This window comes from Oryctolagus cuniculus, chromosome 17, assembly GCF_051225735.1.
Source record: "Oryctolagus cuniculus isolate XC-2025 breed Fujian yellow rabbit chromosome 17, ASM5122573v1, whole genome shotgun sequence".
Lineage (NCBI taxonomy): Eukaryota > Metazoa > Chordata > Mammalia > Lagomorpha > Leporidae > Oryctolagus > Oryctolagus cuniculus.
The window spans coordinates 52807588-52826958 of record NC_142883.1 but is presented as its reverse complement, the minus strand read 5'-3'; the positions used below and the strand labels follow the sequence as shown (position 1 = coordinate 52826958).

The 19371-nt window shown below is 49.8% G+C and overlaps 1 protein-coding gene and 1 pseudogene across 3 annotated transcripts; both read left to right on the top strand.

The window, feature by feature from the left end:
- Positions 1–9576: 9576 nt before the first annotated feature.
- RPL26 (ribosomal protein L26) lies at positions 9577–14583 on the top strand. Of its 2 annotated transcripts, none has more exons than XM_002719000.6 (4): positions 9577–9613; positions 10326–10498; positions 11352–11492; positions 14413–14583. In XM_002719000.6, the coding sequence occupies exons 2-4, from the start codon at positions 10331–10333 to the stop codon at positions 14539–14541; spliced, it is 438 nt and encodes a 145-aa protein (XP_002719046.1). In that variant the 5' UTR covers positions 9577–9613; positions 10326–10330; the 3' UTR covers positions 14542–14583. The 2 variants fall into 2 exon arrangements, with proteins under 2 accessions (XP_002719046.1, XP_051681154.1); XM_051825194.3 differs by having other exon boundaries at positions 9577–9950.
- A 3941-nt stretch (positions 14584–18524) lies between these two features.
- On the top strand, positions 18525–19042 carry LOC108178510 (dolichyl-diphosphooligosaccharide--protein glycosyltransferase subunit 4-like; annotated as a pseudogene). Its single transcript, XR_016224281.1, has one exon. The product of XR_016224281.1 is annotated as a dolichyl-diphosphooligosaccharide--protein glycosyltransferase subunit 4-like (transcript).
- Positions 19043–19371: the final 329 nt, after the last annotated feature.

The following is a 19371-nucleotide window of genomic DNA, read 5'->3' as shown; positions in this document are numbered from 1 at the left end:
AAAGATTCCAGAGACTTTGCAATGCACAGGGGAAGCTCTGGGCTTGGGGTTGTAGGATAATTCACCCCAGATGAAAAGGACAGTTTGAGGGGCCAGTGCTGTGGCATAGTGGGTTAAGCCAGTGTCCCGTTTAGGTGCCAGTTTGAATCCTGGCTGCTCCACTTCCAATCCAGCTCCCTGCTAATGGCCTGGGAACGCAGTGGAAGATGGCCCAAGAACTGGGGCCCTTGCACCCACGTGGTAGATCACCAGGATGAAGCTCCTGGCTCCTGGCTTCAGCCTGGACTAGCCCTGGCTGTTGCAGCCATTTGGGGAGTGAACCAGCAGATCGAAGATCTCTCTCTCTCTCTGCCTCTGCCTCTGCCTCTCCCTCTCTGTAACGCTTTTACATAAATAAACAAATCTTTAAAAAAAAAAAAAAAGACAATTTGAGAACAGAAATGGTCTTAAACAGTCATTCAGCCACACCTGGGGAAAGAACCACAAGTTAAGAGTCTGGGCCTGGAGCTGGCGCCATGGCACACTAGGTTAATCCTCCGCCTGCGGCGCCGGCATCCCATAGGGGCACGGGTTCTAGTCCCGGCTGCTCCTCTTCCAGTCCAGCTCTCTGCTGTGTGGCCTGGGAAGGCAGTGGAGGATGGCCCAGGTGCTTGGGCCCCTGGACCCACATTGGAGACCAGGAAGAATCACCTGGCTCCTGGCTTTGGATTGGCGTAGTTCCGGTGGTTGCGGCCATTTCGGGGGTGAACCAATGGAAGGAAGACCTTTCTCTCTGTCTCTCCCTCTCACTGTAATGCTCCTCTCAAATAAATAAATAAATAATAAAATCTTAAAAAAAAAAAAAAAGTCTGGGCCATTGTGCATCTATTAGCTTGTCAAACCCTTAATATTTTGTAACCCACTCTGCACCGAGGCTGAGGGAGTTGCTAACGGGAATGTATATTGGCATAAGCTTGAATAAGGGAAAGTCAACACTACCCATCAAAATTCCCACATTGGGGCCTGCACTGTAGCGCAACTTGTTAAAGTCCCAGCCTGCAGTGCAGCCTCTCATATGGACACCAGTTGGAGTCCCAGCTCTCCACTTCTGATCCAGCTCCCTGCTAATGCGCATCGGAAAGCAGTAGAAGACAGCCCACCCCCTTGCACCCCTGAACCCACGTGGAAGACCTAGAAGAAAGCTTCGGATCAGCTCAGCTCCAGCGGTTGTGGCCATTTGGGGAGTGAACCAGCATATAGAACTTTCTCTCTCTCTCTCTGTTACTCTGCCTTTCAAATAAACAAATCTTAAAAAAAAAAAAATTGTATTGAGGGAAGGGTGTTTGGCACAGTGGTTAAGACACTGCTTGGGGGGCCGGTCTTGTGGCATAAAAGGTTAAGCCGCATATGGGCGCTGACTTGAGTCCTGGCTGCTCCATTTCCAAACCAGCTCCCTGCTAATGCACCAGGGAAAGCAGCAAAAGATGGCCCAAGTCCCTGGACCCCAGCTACCCACAAGAGAGACCCGAGTGAAGCTTCCAGCTTCTGGCTCCTGGCTCCTGACTTTGGTCTGGCCCAGCCCTGGCTGTTGAAGCCATTTGGGGAGTGAACCCAAACAAACAGAAGATCTCTCTTTCTCTCTGTAACTCTGCCTTTCAACAACAACAACAACAACAAAATTTAAAAGGACATTGCTTGGGATGCCTGCATCCCATATTGGAGTACTTGGGTTCAAGTCACAGCTCCCCTTTTGATTCCAGCTTCCCACTAATGCACACCTTGGGATGCAGCAGGTAATGGTTCAAGTGCTTGGGTTCCTGCCCATGGGGCACCTGGATTGAGATCCTGGTTGCTAGCTTTGGCCTGGCCCAGTTCCAGCTATTGCAGGAGAGTGAACAAGTGGATGGATGATCTCTGTTTCTGTCTCTCTGCCTTCAGCGTACACACCTATTTCCTGGTGGGGTGATGGCCCCAAGAACGTTCAAGAATGGCCAACCTGCTTTCCTGTGGTTTGAGTCAGCCACTGGCTCTGTGGGGCTGGTTTGTCTGGTTGGAGTATGACATCCTCTGCTCAGCAGGCACCCAAGAAGCCAGGGAAAAAGTTTAATCTCAGCGTTCAAGGTCCCATTCCTAAATTTCTCTGGGCCCCATCATTCAATGTACTTGTTTTGATTTCCTCTGCTTTTCCTTTTCTTTCTCAAACACAACATTTTGCTTTAAGCAGTCACCCTGGGCAGGCAGAAGGGGATAAGGACCATCAGATAGACATAGACACAGACAGACACAGATACATAGACAGATAGAGGGAGGGATGCCTGGGGTGGAACCTGAACTCTGTTGCTCTTCCCCTCCTCCTCTCCTGCACACACACACAGACACACACTGCCATCTCACACCATCACGGTTAAGCTTTAGCTCTAATATATACTTATAGGCCTACCAGGCAAGTTTAGTTTCACCCGTTGCTGGTTGAGCCCTGGCGAGGGCTGCCAGGAGCCTGGCCACACACATTAGAGACCTCCGTGCCCCTCAGGGACAGTTCCACCAGCCCCCTCTCCCATCAATGAACCCTCCAGGCGACTCATAGGAACCTTGTGCTGCAGTCTCACTGATCCAGATGTCCTTTCTGGGCACTGAACAACCCTCCCCATGTTCTCACAGCTCCTCGCTCTTCTTTGTTCTCCTTTACTAGGTACAAACGAACTCCACAGCTGATGCTCAGCACAAACCGTCTGCAGTTCCCAGTGAGTGGTGTCGACGCAGGCCTTGGGCCTTGGCTGCTGTGGCTCCCTCCTCCTGAAACAAGCCCCCCTTCACCTTTGTCTGCCTGGGAAACTCCAGAAACAGTTCAAGAGTTACCTATAAAAATTCCGTGACCCTCTACCTCAAATGAACTGACCACTCCTAGGCTGTGCCATCCCCCCACACACCCCCCATGCTGGATCCCATCACCTCTTGGGGACACTTTATTAAGCTTATTTATTGGGGCTGGCGCCATGGCTCACTAGGTCAATCCTCCACCTGAGGCACAGGCATCCCACATGGGTGCCGGGTTCTAGTCCCGGCTGCTCCTCTGCTCCTCTTCCAGTCCAACTCTCTGCTGTGGCCCGGGAGTGCAGTGGAGGATGGCCCAAGTGCTTGGACCCTGCACCCACATGGGAGATCGGGAGGAAGCACCCAGTTCCTGGCTTCGGATCGGCATGGCTCCAGCCGTGGCAGCCATTTGGGGGGTGAACCAATGGAAGGAAGACCTTTCTCTCTGTCTCTCTCTTTCACTGTCTAACTCTGTCAAAATAATTAATTAATTAATTAAAAAAAAAAAAGCTTATTTGTTGCCGCATTGCCTCCTCCTTCCAGGCAAGACCCTCCAGCAGGGGATGCGGTCTTACACACCTTGGTATCTCCAGGCTGGCTCAGAACTGAGTAAGTAGTAAGAGCTGGATAAATATTTGGATAATGTTGGGGTGGGCATTTGGTGCAGCAGTTAAGTTGATGCTTAGGAAGCCTGCATCCCATATTGGAGTCCCAGCTCCACTTCCAATCCAGCTTCCTGCTTGGGCACACCCTGGGAGGCAGCAGATAACGGTTCAAATGCTTGAGTCTCTGCCACTCATGTGGGAGACCTGGATTGAGTTTTGGGGTCCTGGCTTCATTTGGGCCCAGCCCTAGCTGTTGTGGGCATTTGGGGAGTGAACTGGAAGAGGGAAGGTCTCTCTCTCAGATCTCTCTCTCTCTCTCTCTCCCCCCTCCCTCTCTCTCTCTTTTTGCCTTTCAAATAAAGAAATAATTTTTAAATGTCCAGGAAATATTCAGTCTGAGGGACTTTAGGTATGGAACCCAGATTTAAGGAGGTCTTCAAAAAGTTCATGGAAAATGCATATTATGAAAAAGCTCTGCATGGACTTGGAAACTCTTTTGCACCAAAATAAACTCACACTGACTTGTTATAACACACCTGCACAGGATCTCGTTTGAGGCACTAAGAAGGATGACATCAGGTTGAAAGGGTCCCCATCACAGAAATCTGAATTCTGCTAGAATCAAAGCAAGAACAAATAGCCAATTGACGGCGAGGCTTGGGTAGAATGGTGACGTCTTTCACGCTTTATAAAAAGTTTATGGGGCAACGCCCCCAAAGAAGTCAGCAGTTTACAAATGGATAACGGATGATGTCAAAGACGAAGCCTACAGCAACGGAGCAGTCACATGAGTTTGGGAGGAAAAACATTCATCTTGTTCACGCTCTAACTAAAGAGGACCAGAGATGAACAGAAGAATCAGTAACCAACACCGCCACCAACGCGTTTGGTTCAGTATGCGCAGTGTCAACTGAAAAATTAAAGTTGCACAAACTCTGCTCCCTGAGTGCCCAGGCTGCTGCCCCTGGAGCAGATGCAGACATGAACAGAGCTTTCGGCGGCAATCTTACACAAGTAGGACCAAGACCCTGAGCCTTTCTTCAAAGAACTGTGACAAGAACAGGAGCATGGCTGTACCGATGCAATCCAGAAGACAAAGCACCATCCCAGCGATGGCTGCCACGAGGTGGACGCGGTCCAGTTGAAGCGAAAGCGGACCGGTCAAGAACAAAGGTCACGGCAACAGGTTTTTGGGTGCTGAAGGCATTTTGCTTGCTGGCTTTCTGGAGAGCTAAATAACATCTGTTATTATGAGAGCATCCTGAGAAAGTCAGCCAATGGGGCCAGCGCCGTGGTGGGTAAAGCTGCTGCCTGCTGCGCCAGCATCCCATATGAGCGCCGGTTCAAGTCTGATCCAGATCCCTGCTAATGTGCCTGGTAAAGCAGCAGAGGATGGTCCAAGTGCCTGGGTCCCTCACCCATGTGGGAGACCCAGAAAAAGCTCCTGGATCCTAGCTTCGAATTGGCCCAGCTCTGGCTGTTGTGGCCGCCTGGGGAATGAACCAGCAGATGGTTCTCTCTCTGTCTCTCACTCTGCCTTTCAAATAAATAAATAAATATTAAAAAGAAAAAAAAAGAAAGAGTTTGCCAAAACTCTGGAAAAAAAAAATACCTTGGGAAAGCTTCCTCTTGCCACACCAAGATCATTTTTCAAGAGCTGATGGAAAACCATTAGGCATAACCCTTATGTTCAAAATACTTATACAGCACTCATTTTCTTCAGTTAATCATGTAGACATGACTGCATTGATGGGATTAGACCCCCCCCCCAGGACCCAGAATTCTTTAGAGCTAGACCAACTGGCTGCTGTCACTTACAACATGTATTTTTTTTTTTAAGATTTGTTTATTTATTTGAAAGTCAGAGTTATACAGAGAGGAGAGGCAGAAAGAGAGTCTTCCATCTGATGGTTCACTCCCCAGATGGCCACAACGGCCGGAGCTGTGCCAATCCGAAGTCAGGAACTTCTTCCTGTTCTCCCATGTGGGTGCAGGGGCCCAAGGACCTGAGCCATCCTCTACTGCTTTCCCGGGCCATAACAGAGAGCTGGACAGGAAGTGGAGCAGCTGGGTCTCGAACTGGAGCCCATATGGGATGCTGACACTTCAGGCCAAGGCGTTAACCCACTGCACCACAGCGCCAGCCCCAAACGTGTCTTTTTTTTAAAAAAATGTTTATTTTTTTATTTATTTGAAAGCAGAGTAACAAAGAGAAAGGAAAGAGATACAGAGAGAGACAGACAGACAGACAGACATATCTTTCATCCGCTGATTCACTCCCCAAATGGCTGTAACAGCTGAGGCTGGGCCAGACTGAAGCCAGGAGCCAGGAGCTTCTTCCAGGTCTCCCACATGGGTACAGGGGCCCAAGCACTTGGGCCATCTTCCACTGCTTTCTCAGGCAGATTAGCAGGGAGCTGGATTGAAGTAGAGCAGCCAGGACACGGACCAGCACCCATATGGGATGCCAGCACAGCAGGCGGTGGTTTTACCCACTATGCCACACATTAGCCTCCAAACATGTCTTGAATTTGATGGTATCTAATATTGATAAATAAAGCTTATACTTTTTACTTATATTTTTCTTTTAATTTTTTTATTTGAAAGGTAAAGTGATAGAGAAAGAAACAGAGATCTTCCATCTGCTGGTTCATTTCCCCCAAATAGTTGTAATAGCCAGGTCTGGGCCAAGCTGAAGCCAGGAACTCCATTAGATCTCCCACATGTGTGGCAGGGGCCCAAGCACATGGGCCACCTTCTGCTGCCTTCCCAAACACATTAGTGGAGAAGTGGATTGGAAGTGGAGCAGCCAGGACTCAAACTGGCCTCTGATGTGGGATGCTGACATCACAAGTGGTGGCTTACTCTGCTGTGCTACAAATGCCTGCCCCATCCATGCGTTTTCTGTGAACTTGTTCTGTGAACACCTGCTTTGGTGCGACTGAGGGCTTCGAAGAGACCAGTTTCAACATGAGGGGAAGGGGCCGACTTTGAAGGGACCTCTTTCACACGTCGTAAGAGGAACACAGAGAACAGGGAGCAAGGGGGCAGCCAGGCTGTGCAGCAGGGGAACCTGCAGGGAGGGGCCGGGACACCGGCCCACACTGGTCAGGATAAGCAGACAGTATAATTAGGCTCCTAGTGATTTGCGTCTGTGGACACCATTGTAGGCTGATAAACTTCCTGCCGTGTAAAGTGGGCTCAAGGGCTCATTCTGTTACCTCTGTGGGCAGATCCAGGAAGGTGAAGCCTTAGGGGGAGCAGGCAAGGTGACTGCAGGGAATGCTGGGTGCTCAGGAAGCAGAGAGGGCCTTGTGGGAAGAGACAAAGATGGCAGAAGAAAAAGAAGGGGTGGTTAAGGAAACTGTAGACGTTCCAAGTGGCCACAAGGGCCAGGGCTGGACCAGGCCAAAAGCCAGGAGCTTCATCCGGGTCTCCCACGTAGGTGGCAAGGACCCAAGCATTTGAGTGGGACAATGAACCCCAAAAAGGAAGGCAGCTCCCTGGGGCGTTGGGCATCCAAATTGAACTCAACTCAGCCCCAAAGTCCCAGGCTCCCTCTGCACGCCTGGCTCCCACACACAATGCGGCATGCTCACCGCCCCCTCCCCACCCTGTGGACCCCCACCCCCACCCAGCTATTCCCACTGCCTCGTGCAAACAATCTCAACAGCCTTCAAAACTCACTCCAGGGTGACCCAGGAAGTTGGCCCTGACCCCTGACCCCTGACCCCTCCCGCTCCTGAAACACAGAAGCAGGACTAAGGGTAGTAGCTCGAGAGCACCTTTCCTGGGGTCCTGCCATTACAGATTCTTTTTTTTTTTTAAGAGAATTATTTATTTATTTGGAAGGCAGTATTACAGAGAGAGGGGGATAAAGACAGATCAATCAATCTTCCATCCGCTGATTCACTCCCAAGTGGCCACAAGGGCCAGGGCTGGATCAGGCCAAAAGCCAGGAGCTTCATCTGAGTCTCCCGCGTGGGTGGTAGGGACCCAAGCATTTGGGTCAATTTCTGCTGTTTTCTCAGGTGCATTAGCAGGGAACTAGATCAGAAGTGGAGCAGCTGAGACATGAACCAGCACGTATATGGGATGCCGGCACTGCACGCAGTGGCTTAATCCACTTTGTCAAAACACCAGCCCTTGTAGATTCTGTCGCCTTTCTCCCTACTCTTAGACAATGCATTTCCTACAAACACAAACTGTGACTTCTCTGGTAGCTGCTGTCTAGTGGAAGATGCTCCACAAATATTTGTGGGAAACATTGCAGCAGATTAGTTCTCACTGAATTTTTCAATGATGAATAATATCTGAGACTATTTGGTTCCCAGTATATTTAAGATCACAACTGGGGCAGGGTTGTGGTGTAGCTGGGTTAAGCTGCCACCTGCAATGCTGAGGTCTCATCCAATATGGGTGCTGATTCAAGTCCTGGATGCTCCACTTCTGACCCAGCTCCCTGCTAATGTGCTTGGGAAAGCAGCGGAAGATGGCACAAGTGCTTGGGCCCCTGCACCCACGTGGGAGATCTGGAGGAAGTTCCTGGGTCCTGGCTTCAGCCTGGCCCAGCCCCAGCTGTTCACCTATGGGGTGAACCAGTGGATGGAAGATTGTTCTGTGTCTCCCTCTCTCTCTGTAACTCTACCTTCCAGATAAATAAAATAAATCTTTTTTCAAAAATAACTTTTTTAAAAAAAGATTTACTTATTTACCTGAAAGGTAGTGTTACAGAGGGAGTGAGACACAGAGAGAGATCTTCCATCAGTTGGTTCACTCCCCAGGTGCTGCAATGGCTGGTGAGGGGCTGATCCGAAGCCAGGAGCTTCTTCCATCTGCTGGTTCACTCCCCAAATGGCTGCAACAGCTGGGGCTGGGCTAGGCTGAAGCCAGGAGCCAGGAACCAAGAGCTTCTTCGGGGTCTCCCACATCGGTGCAGGAGTCCAAGCACTTGGGCCATCTTCCACTGCTTTCCCAAGCATGTTAGCAGGGAGCTGGATCGGAAGTGGAGCTGCCGGGACATGAACCAGCACCCATATGGGATGCCAGCGCTGGAGACAGTGGCTTAACCCACTACGCCACAGTAACAGCCCCACCAAATGTTTGTAAATCATCAAAATTCCTATTCTCCACAGACAGGACTCTGGGCCCTCAAGGATACTGTTTCTTTGACTTAACCCAGTGGGCTCCTACGATGTGGGGCCATAGAGGGAGTTGCCGGAAGGGGCTGGGGAGCCACCCTGCACAGGCGCCCTGCGACCTTGCACAAGTGTCACACCTCTCGGTGACTCAGCAGCTCCAGGTGTAACATGAGGACAATAATAGCAGCATCAATAGGGCTATTTTGGGAATCCTAGGAGTGGATGATGTAAAACACACAGAAGGGTGTCCCTAGCACTCGGCTAGCTCATTGCGTCTCGGTGCCCTATTACGAAACGTGTGTCTTCTGTCATTAGGACACCATTCATTCCAGAGAAACCACGCCCTAGCCGCGACGCCGCCGGCTCGCCCTACTGCAGCCCACCGCAGCGTCCCTGTGCGCGGGGGCGCACCCCTTCCCCGCCTCCCACAGATCCGGAGCTGAACCACGAGGGGCAGAACGTCCGGACAGGGGCCGTCCGGCTCCTCCCAAGTCAGCGCCGCCACTCTCGGCATCACCCAGGAGTGGGACAGCAACGCTGCTTCAGACCCGCTTCTACGAAGTGGGCTGGGGGCGATCAGGGGCTCCAGCCTTGGGCGTGGGGGCGGCGGGGCGCCCGGCTGGAGCTAACTAAAGGACCTGCACGTTTACACACCCACGTCATTGGCCTGGGCGGGGACCAGGGAGCCCAGGTGACCGGTCGGCCGGGGTCCCAGCGTCACCTGGTGGCCAGAGGTAAGGCCTGTCCTTGCCAGGCTAAGAGGGCGCCAGCCGCCGTGCAACCAGGAGTGCAGGGACGGGGTCCCCTGGGGCCGCCCGCTCCTTCGTCACTCGCCCCGGAAGTCAACAGCAACCCGGCCTTGGAAGGGAGACCTGGAGGAGGGTTTCACAGTCCCTTGCAGTTTCCCTCCGAGCCGCTAGGTGACACTAGACATCCACTTCTCCCAGTTTTCTTTCGACTCCGCGCCCCTCTCTCGCCGAGACATCAATCTCGCGAGATCGCTCGGAAACTTACAGAACCGGAAGTATCGTGTAAACCTTTTCCCTTTGGTGGCCATCGCCGGAGCGGCAGCTGGTGAGGGTTTCCCTGGGAGGCGATTGCAATCCACGCTCATCCGTTCGTGGGCGCGTTGGCTCTCGGATTCGGGGGCCCCGAGACTCTCCCACCAGCCGCACAGCAGCCAGGGAGGGGGTTTGGGGTGGCTTCTGTTTGATGCTTAGCTCAGGGACCACAGAAGGCGAAGGGGAGGGGGACAGGGGATTTGGGGACTCGGAAAGCGGAGCAGGAGCGGAGGAAGTCTAGGAATTGAAGTTTCCTAGATAACTGTTGGCAGTGAAGTCCACGCACAACCGCAGGCCGCGCTCGCCTCTAGGAGGGTCTTTGGGACCTGCGATCTGTGCAGGATTTCCAGGTGGGGGCAGGGTGATTTGGGGGGCGCCAGGTGTTCACACTCAAGTCTCTCGAAGGTGAACTTTGGTCCTTCCAAAACCTGATGTTACAGTTGAAAAATGGAGTTGTCGGTCATCTAATATAAAGAGTTTGGGGGGATGTAGACAGAAAGTTTAGTGATTAAAGCAGCTGTGTTAATGGGGCGCTCTCTCTCCCCCAGGGACATATAGAAAATACCCCAGTGGAGCGTTGTTTCTATTGAGCCTTTAGTCGACCGGCCGTTCAGCTCTCTGGTGTAACTGATGTCTGTGGTCTGAGTTTTTAGGGGGAAGTTGTTGCTGCTGTTTGGGAAGCGTGTGAGGTTTTAGTCATTGGAGGTTCTTAATTCTTCACACAGCCAAAATGAAGTTCAATCCCTTTGTGACTTCTGATCGGAGCAAGAACCGGAAAAGGCATTTCAATGCCCCTTCCCACATTCGCCGGAAGATTATGTCTTCTCCCCTTTCCAAAGAGCTGAGACAGAAGTACAACGTGCGATCCATGCCTATCCGAAAGGATGATGAAGTGCAAGTATGTATTCCTGCTGTCCGGGCGGATTTCAGGATGAGTCGAGCCAAAAACACGTTGCTTTTCAGTTCCCTTTTTATTGGGTGAAAATCCGTTTTCTCAAGCATCAGCTCCAGTCATAATAAAAGAGGCAAATTATCCAAACGCACCAGCAGAAGGTTCCTTGGGAATTAGCCTTTTCTCAGTATGTTGGATCATTGTAAAGGCATTTGAGGGCCCGAAAAGTTGCTAAGAATCTAGACTCAGAATCTCTTTAATGGAACACCATAGTTCCATTAAAGATTTGTCACAGCTACTCACATCTCCAGTAGACCTTGGAAGCAATTGAGTGTTTTGTTTTCAGGATGTAGCAATATAAGGAGGTCAGGAACTGGAAGGAAACGTGTTCAGAAGCACTTTGGGTTGGTTCTAACAAGCCGAGTGATGGCTAGGACTCCTGGATAGCAAACTGCTCACCTTTGCGAAAGAATTGGTTTGTTCACTTGTGTGTTTGTTGGAGTCCACTCTTGCCTGGCATTGAAGTGGGCACTTAACTAGGTTGTGAATTAGACTTGAGGCCAGTTCTGCTTTTGAGACAAAATAACAAGGTCCTTGTTAACTTCCTACAGAAACCCAAAGTGGTGGCTTCTTTTCATCCTTTAAATAAGCCTCCCCCTGCTGGTAGCTGTCAGCTGTAGGGATGCACTGTCCCTCTCTGTAGACACCTGGGGGCATGGTTTAGCTAAAACCAGGGAGCTAGAATCTTAATGTCATTAAGTCGTTCAAAATTGAAAGCTCTTAGAGATTTAATTCACTATTTCCCTTGTAATGATGATCTTGTTTTTATCTGCTTATTCCTGCTATTTTTGAATTTCAGGTTGTGCGAGGACACTACAAGGGTCAGCAAATTGGCAAAGTAGTCCAGGTTTACAGGAAGAAATACGTCATCTACATTGAGCGGGTGCAGCGAGAAAAGGCCAATGGCACAACTGTCCATGTGGGCATTCACCCCAGCAAGGTGGGTGTTCTGAGAACGCTTGAAACAGAAGGAAGTGAGCACAGTTATTAGCAGGTGTGACTGCTTGTTTACAGACAGTCGCAGGGAAACAGTCCCTGATTTTAGATGTGCTGGGAATCTTGTAAAGCAAATTCTGTATTTGTTTTGAAAATTCAAATACTACTTAAAATGTTTCTGAAACCAAAGTGTCTTTAACAGTTGCTCTGTTTGTATATTTAATGTATCTTTTTCCAAAAACTATGGGAAACCTGGCAGATGAACAGCCTTAGCAATTTATAGATCCTAAAATTTAAAAATAAGATCATTATTAGGTGAATTGGAGCCTTAGCGCTGTTCGTTTTTGTGTATCAGAGTGAAACATTAAGGGTGCATTACAGCCCTGTGAAGTAGGTAGGGGACCATTTATATACAGGGAGAGACCCTGCGGCTCTGAAGTCGACCAGGGGTGGTTATTGCATCTAAGCCAACATGGAAAATTGGTCTAATTCCCATCCAGCAGATGCTTTCCATGGTTTTGTTTTTTGACAGAGTGGACAGTGAGAGAGAGAGACAGAGAGAAAGGTCTTCCTTTGCCATTGGTTCACCCTTCAATGGCCGGCGTGCTGCGGCCGGCGCACCACGCTGATCTGATAGCAGGGGCCAGGTACTTATCCTGGTCTCCCATGGGGTGCAGGGCCCAAGCACTTGGGCCATCCTCCACTGCACTCCCTGGTGACAGCAGAGAGCTGGCCTGGAAGAGGGGCGACCGGGACTAGAACCCGGTGTGCCGGCACCACAAGGCGGAGGATTAGCCTAGTGAGCCGCAGCGCGGGCCTTCCATGGGTTTTTATGTGAATTCTCCCTAAAGCTAACAGCTAATGCATAGTGATGAGTGTTGAAATACTGGAAGCTTTTGAGGGGGTTATTTGTTTTTTGAGATCTTAACATTGGTGCTGTAAGTGTAATTTTAAATAAAAATCAAAAGGTAGTAGAGCAAAGCACCTACAAATGTTTTTTACCTAGAATTCTCTATCAAAATTCTGCCATATTGATGTGTTTGGTTTTTTTGTTTTGCTGCCGTCCCACCCACCCCACCCGCAGCAGTAATTTGCAAGTGCCCTCTCATTACTTCAATATTTACCTCTTAAGGGCAAAGATTTAATTTTTTTTTTAAGATCTATTTTATTTATTTGAAAGAGTTACACAAAGAGAGAAGGAGAGGCAGAGAGAGAGAGGTCTTCCATCCCCATCCGCTGGTTCACTTCCCAGACGGCCGCAATGGCCAGAGCTGCGCCGATCCGAAGCCAGGAGCTTCCTCTAGGTCTCCCACATGGGTACAGGGGCCCAAGCACTTGGGCCATCTTCTACTGCCTTCCCAGGCCACAGCAGAGAGCACCTCCAATCATTTTTGCTCTCCATCACTAGATCAGCTGTTAGCATCACCAAGCTAGTGGCCGCTTCGGTCCTGGTCTTTTTGTACCTACTAGCCCAGGTGACACAGTTGATCTCTGAGTTGGTTCAGTAGTCCTCTTCATTTCTCATTCTGGTCTTGGGACTTTAGATAATTTAGAAGCTCATAGTTGCAGCCCAGATATCTTCCCCCGAATTCCAAACTCAGTATCTAGTTGCCCATTTCAGTTTAGATGTTTCGTCAGTCTCTTAAGCCTGTGGCATTCAAACTCCTGATTTTGCCATTGAAACCACCTCAGAATATTCCACTATCACTGTGTGTACTTTCCTCCTAGTTGATCAGACCAAGTGTCATTTGTGATTATCTATATGCCCCCTACATCTGCTGACTGCTGTTAGATTCTGTCTAAAATGCTGTCCGCTTGTTACATCAGAGTAGCTTGTAAGACCTCACTTGTCCCCTTACCAGCCACTTGTTTACAGCATCTTTCGAGTGTACATGTTCTAGTCTGTTGCTTTCTTTACTGCCCTATGACTCAGTGTTTCCCTGCTTAGTGGCATCACCTGGCAACTTGATGAAACTGGAATTTCTAGGTTTCCAGGTCTAATGAGGCAGAATTGAGAGTTAGGACCCGAGGACCTCTTTAACAAGTCCTGCAGTTGATGCACTCAGGTTTGAGGACCTTGATAGACTTAGATGTGTCATCTCTTCAGACCTCTGTTCAAATGCACCTTAATCAGTAGGCCTTGCCTAGGCACTCTGCTCAGCCTCCCCACATTTGCCATTTGTTTCTTTCATAAGAAACAGCTTCCATCCCCTTCACTCCCCCAAGTGCCCAGCACGGTGGGGGCTGGGCCAGGCTGAAGCCAACAGCTGGGAACACAGTGTGGCTGTCCCACTTATTTGAGCCCTTACCATCACCTCCCAGGTTCTGTATTGGAATCAAACCCCAGTCCCTCAGTGCAAAATGCCAGACATCGTAACCAGAAGGCTACACGCACACTCCCCCTACTTTTTTCTGTGGTAAAATGATGTATGGTCACTTATTTCTGTCTCCCAGTAGCAGCATATGAGCTCCGTTAACAGAGAGATTTGGGTGGCCGCGCTGTATTTGCAGCACCTGGTTTAGTGCCCTCTTCCACCTTTCATTGCCTGCCTCCATCAGCCTGGGTTCCTTTGGGATTAGATTAGATCTGTTGAAGTAAGATCCACACTGTAATGTCCCTGAAGGTTTGGAGACTTCATTTAATTTGCGGTCTCACCGCTGTAAAATTGGTGTAGGATTTGTGTTTGTAAGTGGCTTGGTTTATGAGAGGAGGAGTGGAGTAGTTGATAAAATGTGCAGCAAAAAAAGTACAGAAGAGGCTGTGAGGAGAATCATGAGTAGATACTGCATACCTTTGTCCCTCGCTGGTTAGAACACGCAAGCCGGGTTTGGTTTTTATGACCATTTCAGGTGCAGGCAGGTACTGCCCTGAGTTTTGGACATGAGATTGAGTGTTGGGCCTTTTGTGTTTTGTTTCTCTGCAGGTGGTTATCACTAGGCTAAAGCTGGACAAAGACCGCAAAAAGATCCTGGAACGGAAAGCCAAGTCTCGTCAAGTAGGAAAGGAGAAGGGCAAATACAAGGAAGAAACTATTGAGAAGATGCAAGAATAAAGTCATCTTATATATGCAACTTTCATTAAAAACTGAAACGAAGATCCTTTGTTTTCTGTCTGGTGCTTTGGTTGCTACCAAGTTTTCAGTGTGTCAGGGTCTTACTCTCCATCAGACTTTGGGTTTGGAAAGTGAAGTTTGGGTGACATTTGATTTGACAGTAGACCACCCCTGTTTTTGGCTTAATGCCGTTAATGAAAAATACTATATAAGTAGAGTTGGCCTTCTCCATTCACACATCAGTTGTTCAAGAAAACTGAGAGGTGCATTGTTTCCTAACCATTTTCTGAAATCAAGACTGGTGAGTGAGTCCTGTAAGCAGGCAGGGGTGTTCTCAGGTAACAGCTGGGGGGGGGGGGGGGCGGCGGTCTGGTTGAGGAAGCCTACCTGAGAAGCTTGTTGGGAACACTGCTTGACTTGTCTCTTCCTTTCTCCAATTGGCTACTGTGTGGACACAGCGTACTCTGATTGCCTGAGAGGTTATATTGCCGTTGGTTAGAAACCTTGCTTAGACAAAGAGCCGACTGACTGCTGTAGCGTCAAGCTCTAGGTCTAGGAAGACTTCTGGGGTTCTACGGCCTTGTGCTCTGGGTGCGTGTCATTAGACAAAGTCGGCAAATCTTCGCCTTGTGGTGTAGGGAGTAAAGCCACAGCCTGCGACTGCCCATCACTTCATAGACACCGGGTGGTTCCCGCGTCTCCTAATGGCCTGGCTAAGCAGCAGCAGATGTCCCGGATGAAGCTCCGGGCTTCCGCCTGGCCCAGCCCCAGCCCTTGCCACCCAGGGAGTGGCCCAGCGGATGGGAGCTCTTAGCTTTCAAATAATTAAAAAAAAAAAAAGTTTTCTCAGAAATGCAAATCCTGTCAGGATGAAGAATGGCGTGAGTGTCCGGCTGCTGACCCGCGGGGTGCCTGAGGCAGCCATGTGGGGACCTGGCCAAAGTATCTTGACGGCACCAAGCGTTCCAGGCTGGGCACGGCCGGAGCGAGAATCCAAATCCTAATTCCACAGACAGGAGTCTTCCTCACGCCGGTGGCGGTCTCGGAAGGGGCGGGACTTCCGGCCGGCGCACCCCGGCTTCCGGCAGAGCGGAGGGCGGGAGGCGTGGCTGCGGCGTTGGGCTGCTGAACTTGGGCGGGTGTGGTGGGAATGCTAACCTAATACCGCCCGCATGCCTTTTTAACTTTCCCTGCTTTCCCTAAGCTCTTGCAAGACAGGGTTCGCGGCGTCCAGCCCTTTCCTGCACCCGCGCCTGGTTCTTCATTCATTTGGTCTTGAGCCGGCCGCCCTCCGCCGGTTGGGTTGGGGCAACGATCAGTGAGCCAGACCGGGGTGGAACCTGGCGGTGGCAGCCAAGTCTGTAAAAGCCGAGGAAGGAAAGCCGCCCCAAGGAGGTGATGCTTGAACCTCGGCTTCAGAAACCAGCGGTAGTTCCTGAATGGCGTGGAAGGTGTAGGACACTACTTAGGTGCTGTGTGCATTACCGTTGGATCTCCATGGCAATCCGTTGTGATGGACACTGGTTTTCTCACCCATTTTACGCATGAGGAAAATAAAGCCTCAGTAACTGCCTTAGCCACACTGCAAATGGTAGAATCAGATGTTGAATTCCCCCAAGCGTAGGCTCAACCAAACCACCGCGCTGCCTCGCTAATGGTTACCTGCACGCAACGTGTTTGACAGATGCACTGTAGACCTCTTTCGTGCTCAGTTCTGTACTTGTCGGCCCTTAGAGGGACACAAGGAGGTAGAAGCCTCAGCCTCTGCCTTCTAGGTTGAATGCACCTGAGCCAGTCTACTACCAATGGCAAACCAAGCGCTCCAGGGAGGGGTACAAGCTGTTCAGAGAGAGATGATAATCAGCTGGGGTTACTGAATACCTATGGAAGGAGGCTGATTTGAGCTGCCTGTCATTTGGAATATCAGTGGAAAGACATTCCAGGTTGGGAACAGCAGAAGCAAAGACCGGTGGGTGGGAAAGGGAGTGAGGTGGCTTTCCAGATGTTGCTAGTTTTCCCTGATCATTTAACCAGTACTACAGAACACAATCCTTCAAATTAAAATTACTGAGTGGGAGCTGGCACTGTGGCTTAGCAGGCAAAGCCACCACCTGCAGTACCAGCATCCCATATGAGTGCTGGTTTGAGTCCCAGCTGCTCCACTTCCGATCCAGCTCTCTGCTATGTCCTGAGAAAGCAGTGGAAGATGGCCCAAGTCCTTGGGCCCCTGCACCCACGTGGGAGACCCAGAAGGCTTCTCCTGGCTCCTGGCTTCGGATCGGCCCAGCTCCGACCTTTGCAGCCACTTGGGAAATGAACCAGCAGATGGAAGACCTCTCTCTCTCTCTCTCCCTCTCTCTCTCTCTCTCTCTCTCTGCTTCTCCTTCTCTCTCTGTAACTCTGACTTTGAAATAAATAAATAAATAAATCTTTTTTTAAAAAAAATTACTGGATGAACCAACCAATATCTGTTAGCCAAGTGTAGGTCCTTGGCTGTGCTGTAGAATTTCCTGGCATAGTAAGGACCATCTCACATATTTAAGGCAGAGGAGATTTTACATGTTTTAGTTATAAATTATTTCCAGACTGTCCTCATTCTTTCAGGGAATAGAAATAAGGGTTTGCCTTTTTGTCCATCCCCTGAAGGCTTCAGGTAGTGGCCAGAGACATACTGGGATCAGTGGGGAATCTGGAAGGTACTCTTCCTGAATTCCACTGAAAACCTTATGGTTCAAGTCTCTTCTGAGGACTGCTGGGACTGGCATGGTAATAGGTATTCCCTGGGAAAGAGAGTCCCATGTCGGGGATTAAATGGTGCTGGTTGATGAAACAAGCCAGTTTCTTTACTGCGGACTTTCCAGAACCTTCTTTAAAGTGTCAGTTTGCACTGAGGATTTTGAAACACCCCACCCCACCCCCTTTTTTTTAACTTGAGAGGCAGAGTTACAGAGAGAAGGAGAGACAGAGAGAAAGGGCTTCCATCCACCCTTTCCGTCACTCCCCAAATGGCCGCAATGGCTGGAGCAGAGCTGATCCAGGTTTCCCACGTGGGTGCAGGGGCCCAAGCACTTGGGCCATCTTCAACTGCTTTCCCAGGCCATAGCAGAGAGCTGGATCAGAAGAGGAACAGCCGGGACCTGAACCGGGGCCCATATGGGATTCTGGCGCTGCAGGTGGAGGCTTACCCGACTGCGCCACAGCACTGGCCCTTTGAACCTATTCTTTTTTTTTTTTCCCACTGCAATTCTCTTTATTTTTTTTTAAACTTTTATTTAATGAATATAGATTTCCAAAGTACAGCTTATGGACTACATTGGCTTCCCCCCAATCCCCGATGACTTCCCTCCCACCTGCAACCCTCCCCTTTCCCGCTCTCTCTCCCCTTCCATTCATATCACGATTCATTTTCAATTTTCTATATATACAGAATATCAGTTTAGTATACATTAAGTAAAGATTTCAACAGTTTGCACCCACATAGAAACACAAAGTGAAAAATACTGTTTGAGTACTCGTTATAGCATTAAATCACAATGTACAGCACATTAAGGACAGAGATCCTACATGAGGAGTAAGTGCACAGTGACTCCTGTTGTTGACTTTACAAATTGACACTCCTGTTTATGGCATCAGTAATCTCCCTATGCTCCAGTCATGAGTTTCCAAGGCTATGGAAGCCTTTTGATGAACCCATTCTTAAAGAACATTTAGCAAACATGCAATTTTCTTCAAATCTGCCATGCATGTTCTTCACATTTGTTAATTTGGATGTGTCTTATCAATACATTTAATATAGGTTCTCTGTTTTTCCTCTGAAAAGGAAGCTGTCAGTGGTTCTACTATCAGTAGTGTAGTAGAATCAGGAATATTCTATGATTAAGTGATGCAGCGGAAAGGAATTTGAAGGTCTTTTAATGGGGACCTTCAGTACCTGGAAGTCCTGTTCAGAGCTCTTAAAAGTTTCCATCTTGGGCCGCAAGTGGCGTGCTTGGCCGGAGCTGGCACGACGGAGTTCCGGTCCAGGTCTCCTACCTCTGCGCTGCGTGGAGGCGGTGTAGGGTCCGAGGCGGGCGGGGCAGGATGATCACGGACGTGCAGCTCGCCATCTTCCCCAACATTCTGGCGTGTTGCTCTTCCTGCTTGTCGTTCTCTATCACTACGTCAGCAACCCCAAGAAGCAAGAATGAAAGTGGCGCTTTCTCCGCCCTCAGGGCTCCAGGACATAGTCTGAGGCCAGATGGAGGGTGTGAGGGGCCTCCACACTTCATCCCTCTGCCCATCACAACATGCAAAGCTACTACACCTGGAGTTTTCCAAACAACTTTTATTTCCTCAAAGTCTTCCTTAACCCTATGGAACAAGAAGCTGCCACTGACTAGGGCCCAGAGTTAGGGGCTGCTTTCCCCCCACTGCTCCCCAATGCCCCTCCAATATAAAAATATAGTTATAAAAAAAAAAAAAGTGGCCGCGCCGCGGCTCACTAGGCTAATCCTCCGCCTTGGGTGCCGGCACACGGGGTTCTAGTCCCTGTCGGGGCACCGGATTCTGTCCTGATTGCCCCTCTTCTAGTCTAGCTCTCTGCTGTGGCCCGGGAGTGCAGTGGAGGATGGCCCAGGTCCTTGAGCCCTGCACCTGCGTGGGAGACCAGGAGAAGCACCTGGCTCCTGGCTTCGGATCAATGCAGTGCACTGGCTGCAGCAGCCATTGGAGGGTGAACCAACGGAAAAGGAAGACCTTTCTCTCTCTGTCTCTCTCTCTCACTGTCCACTCTGCCTGTCAAAAAAAAAAAATCTAAAAAAAAAGAGTTTCCAACTTTCTCTGAAGCACTGC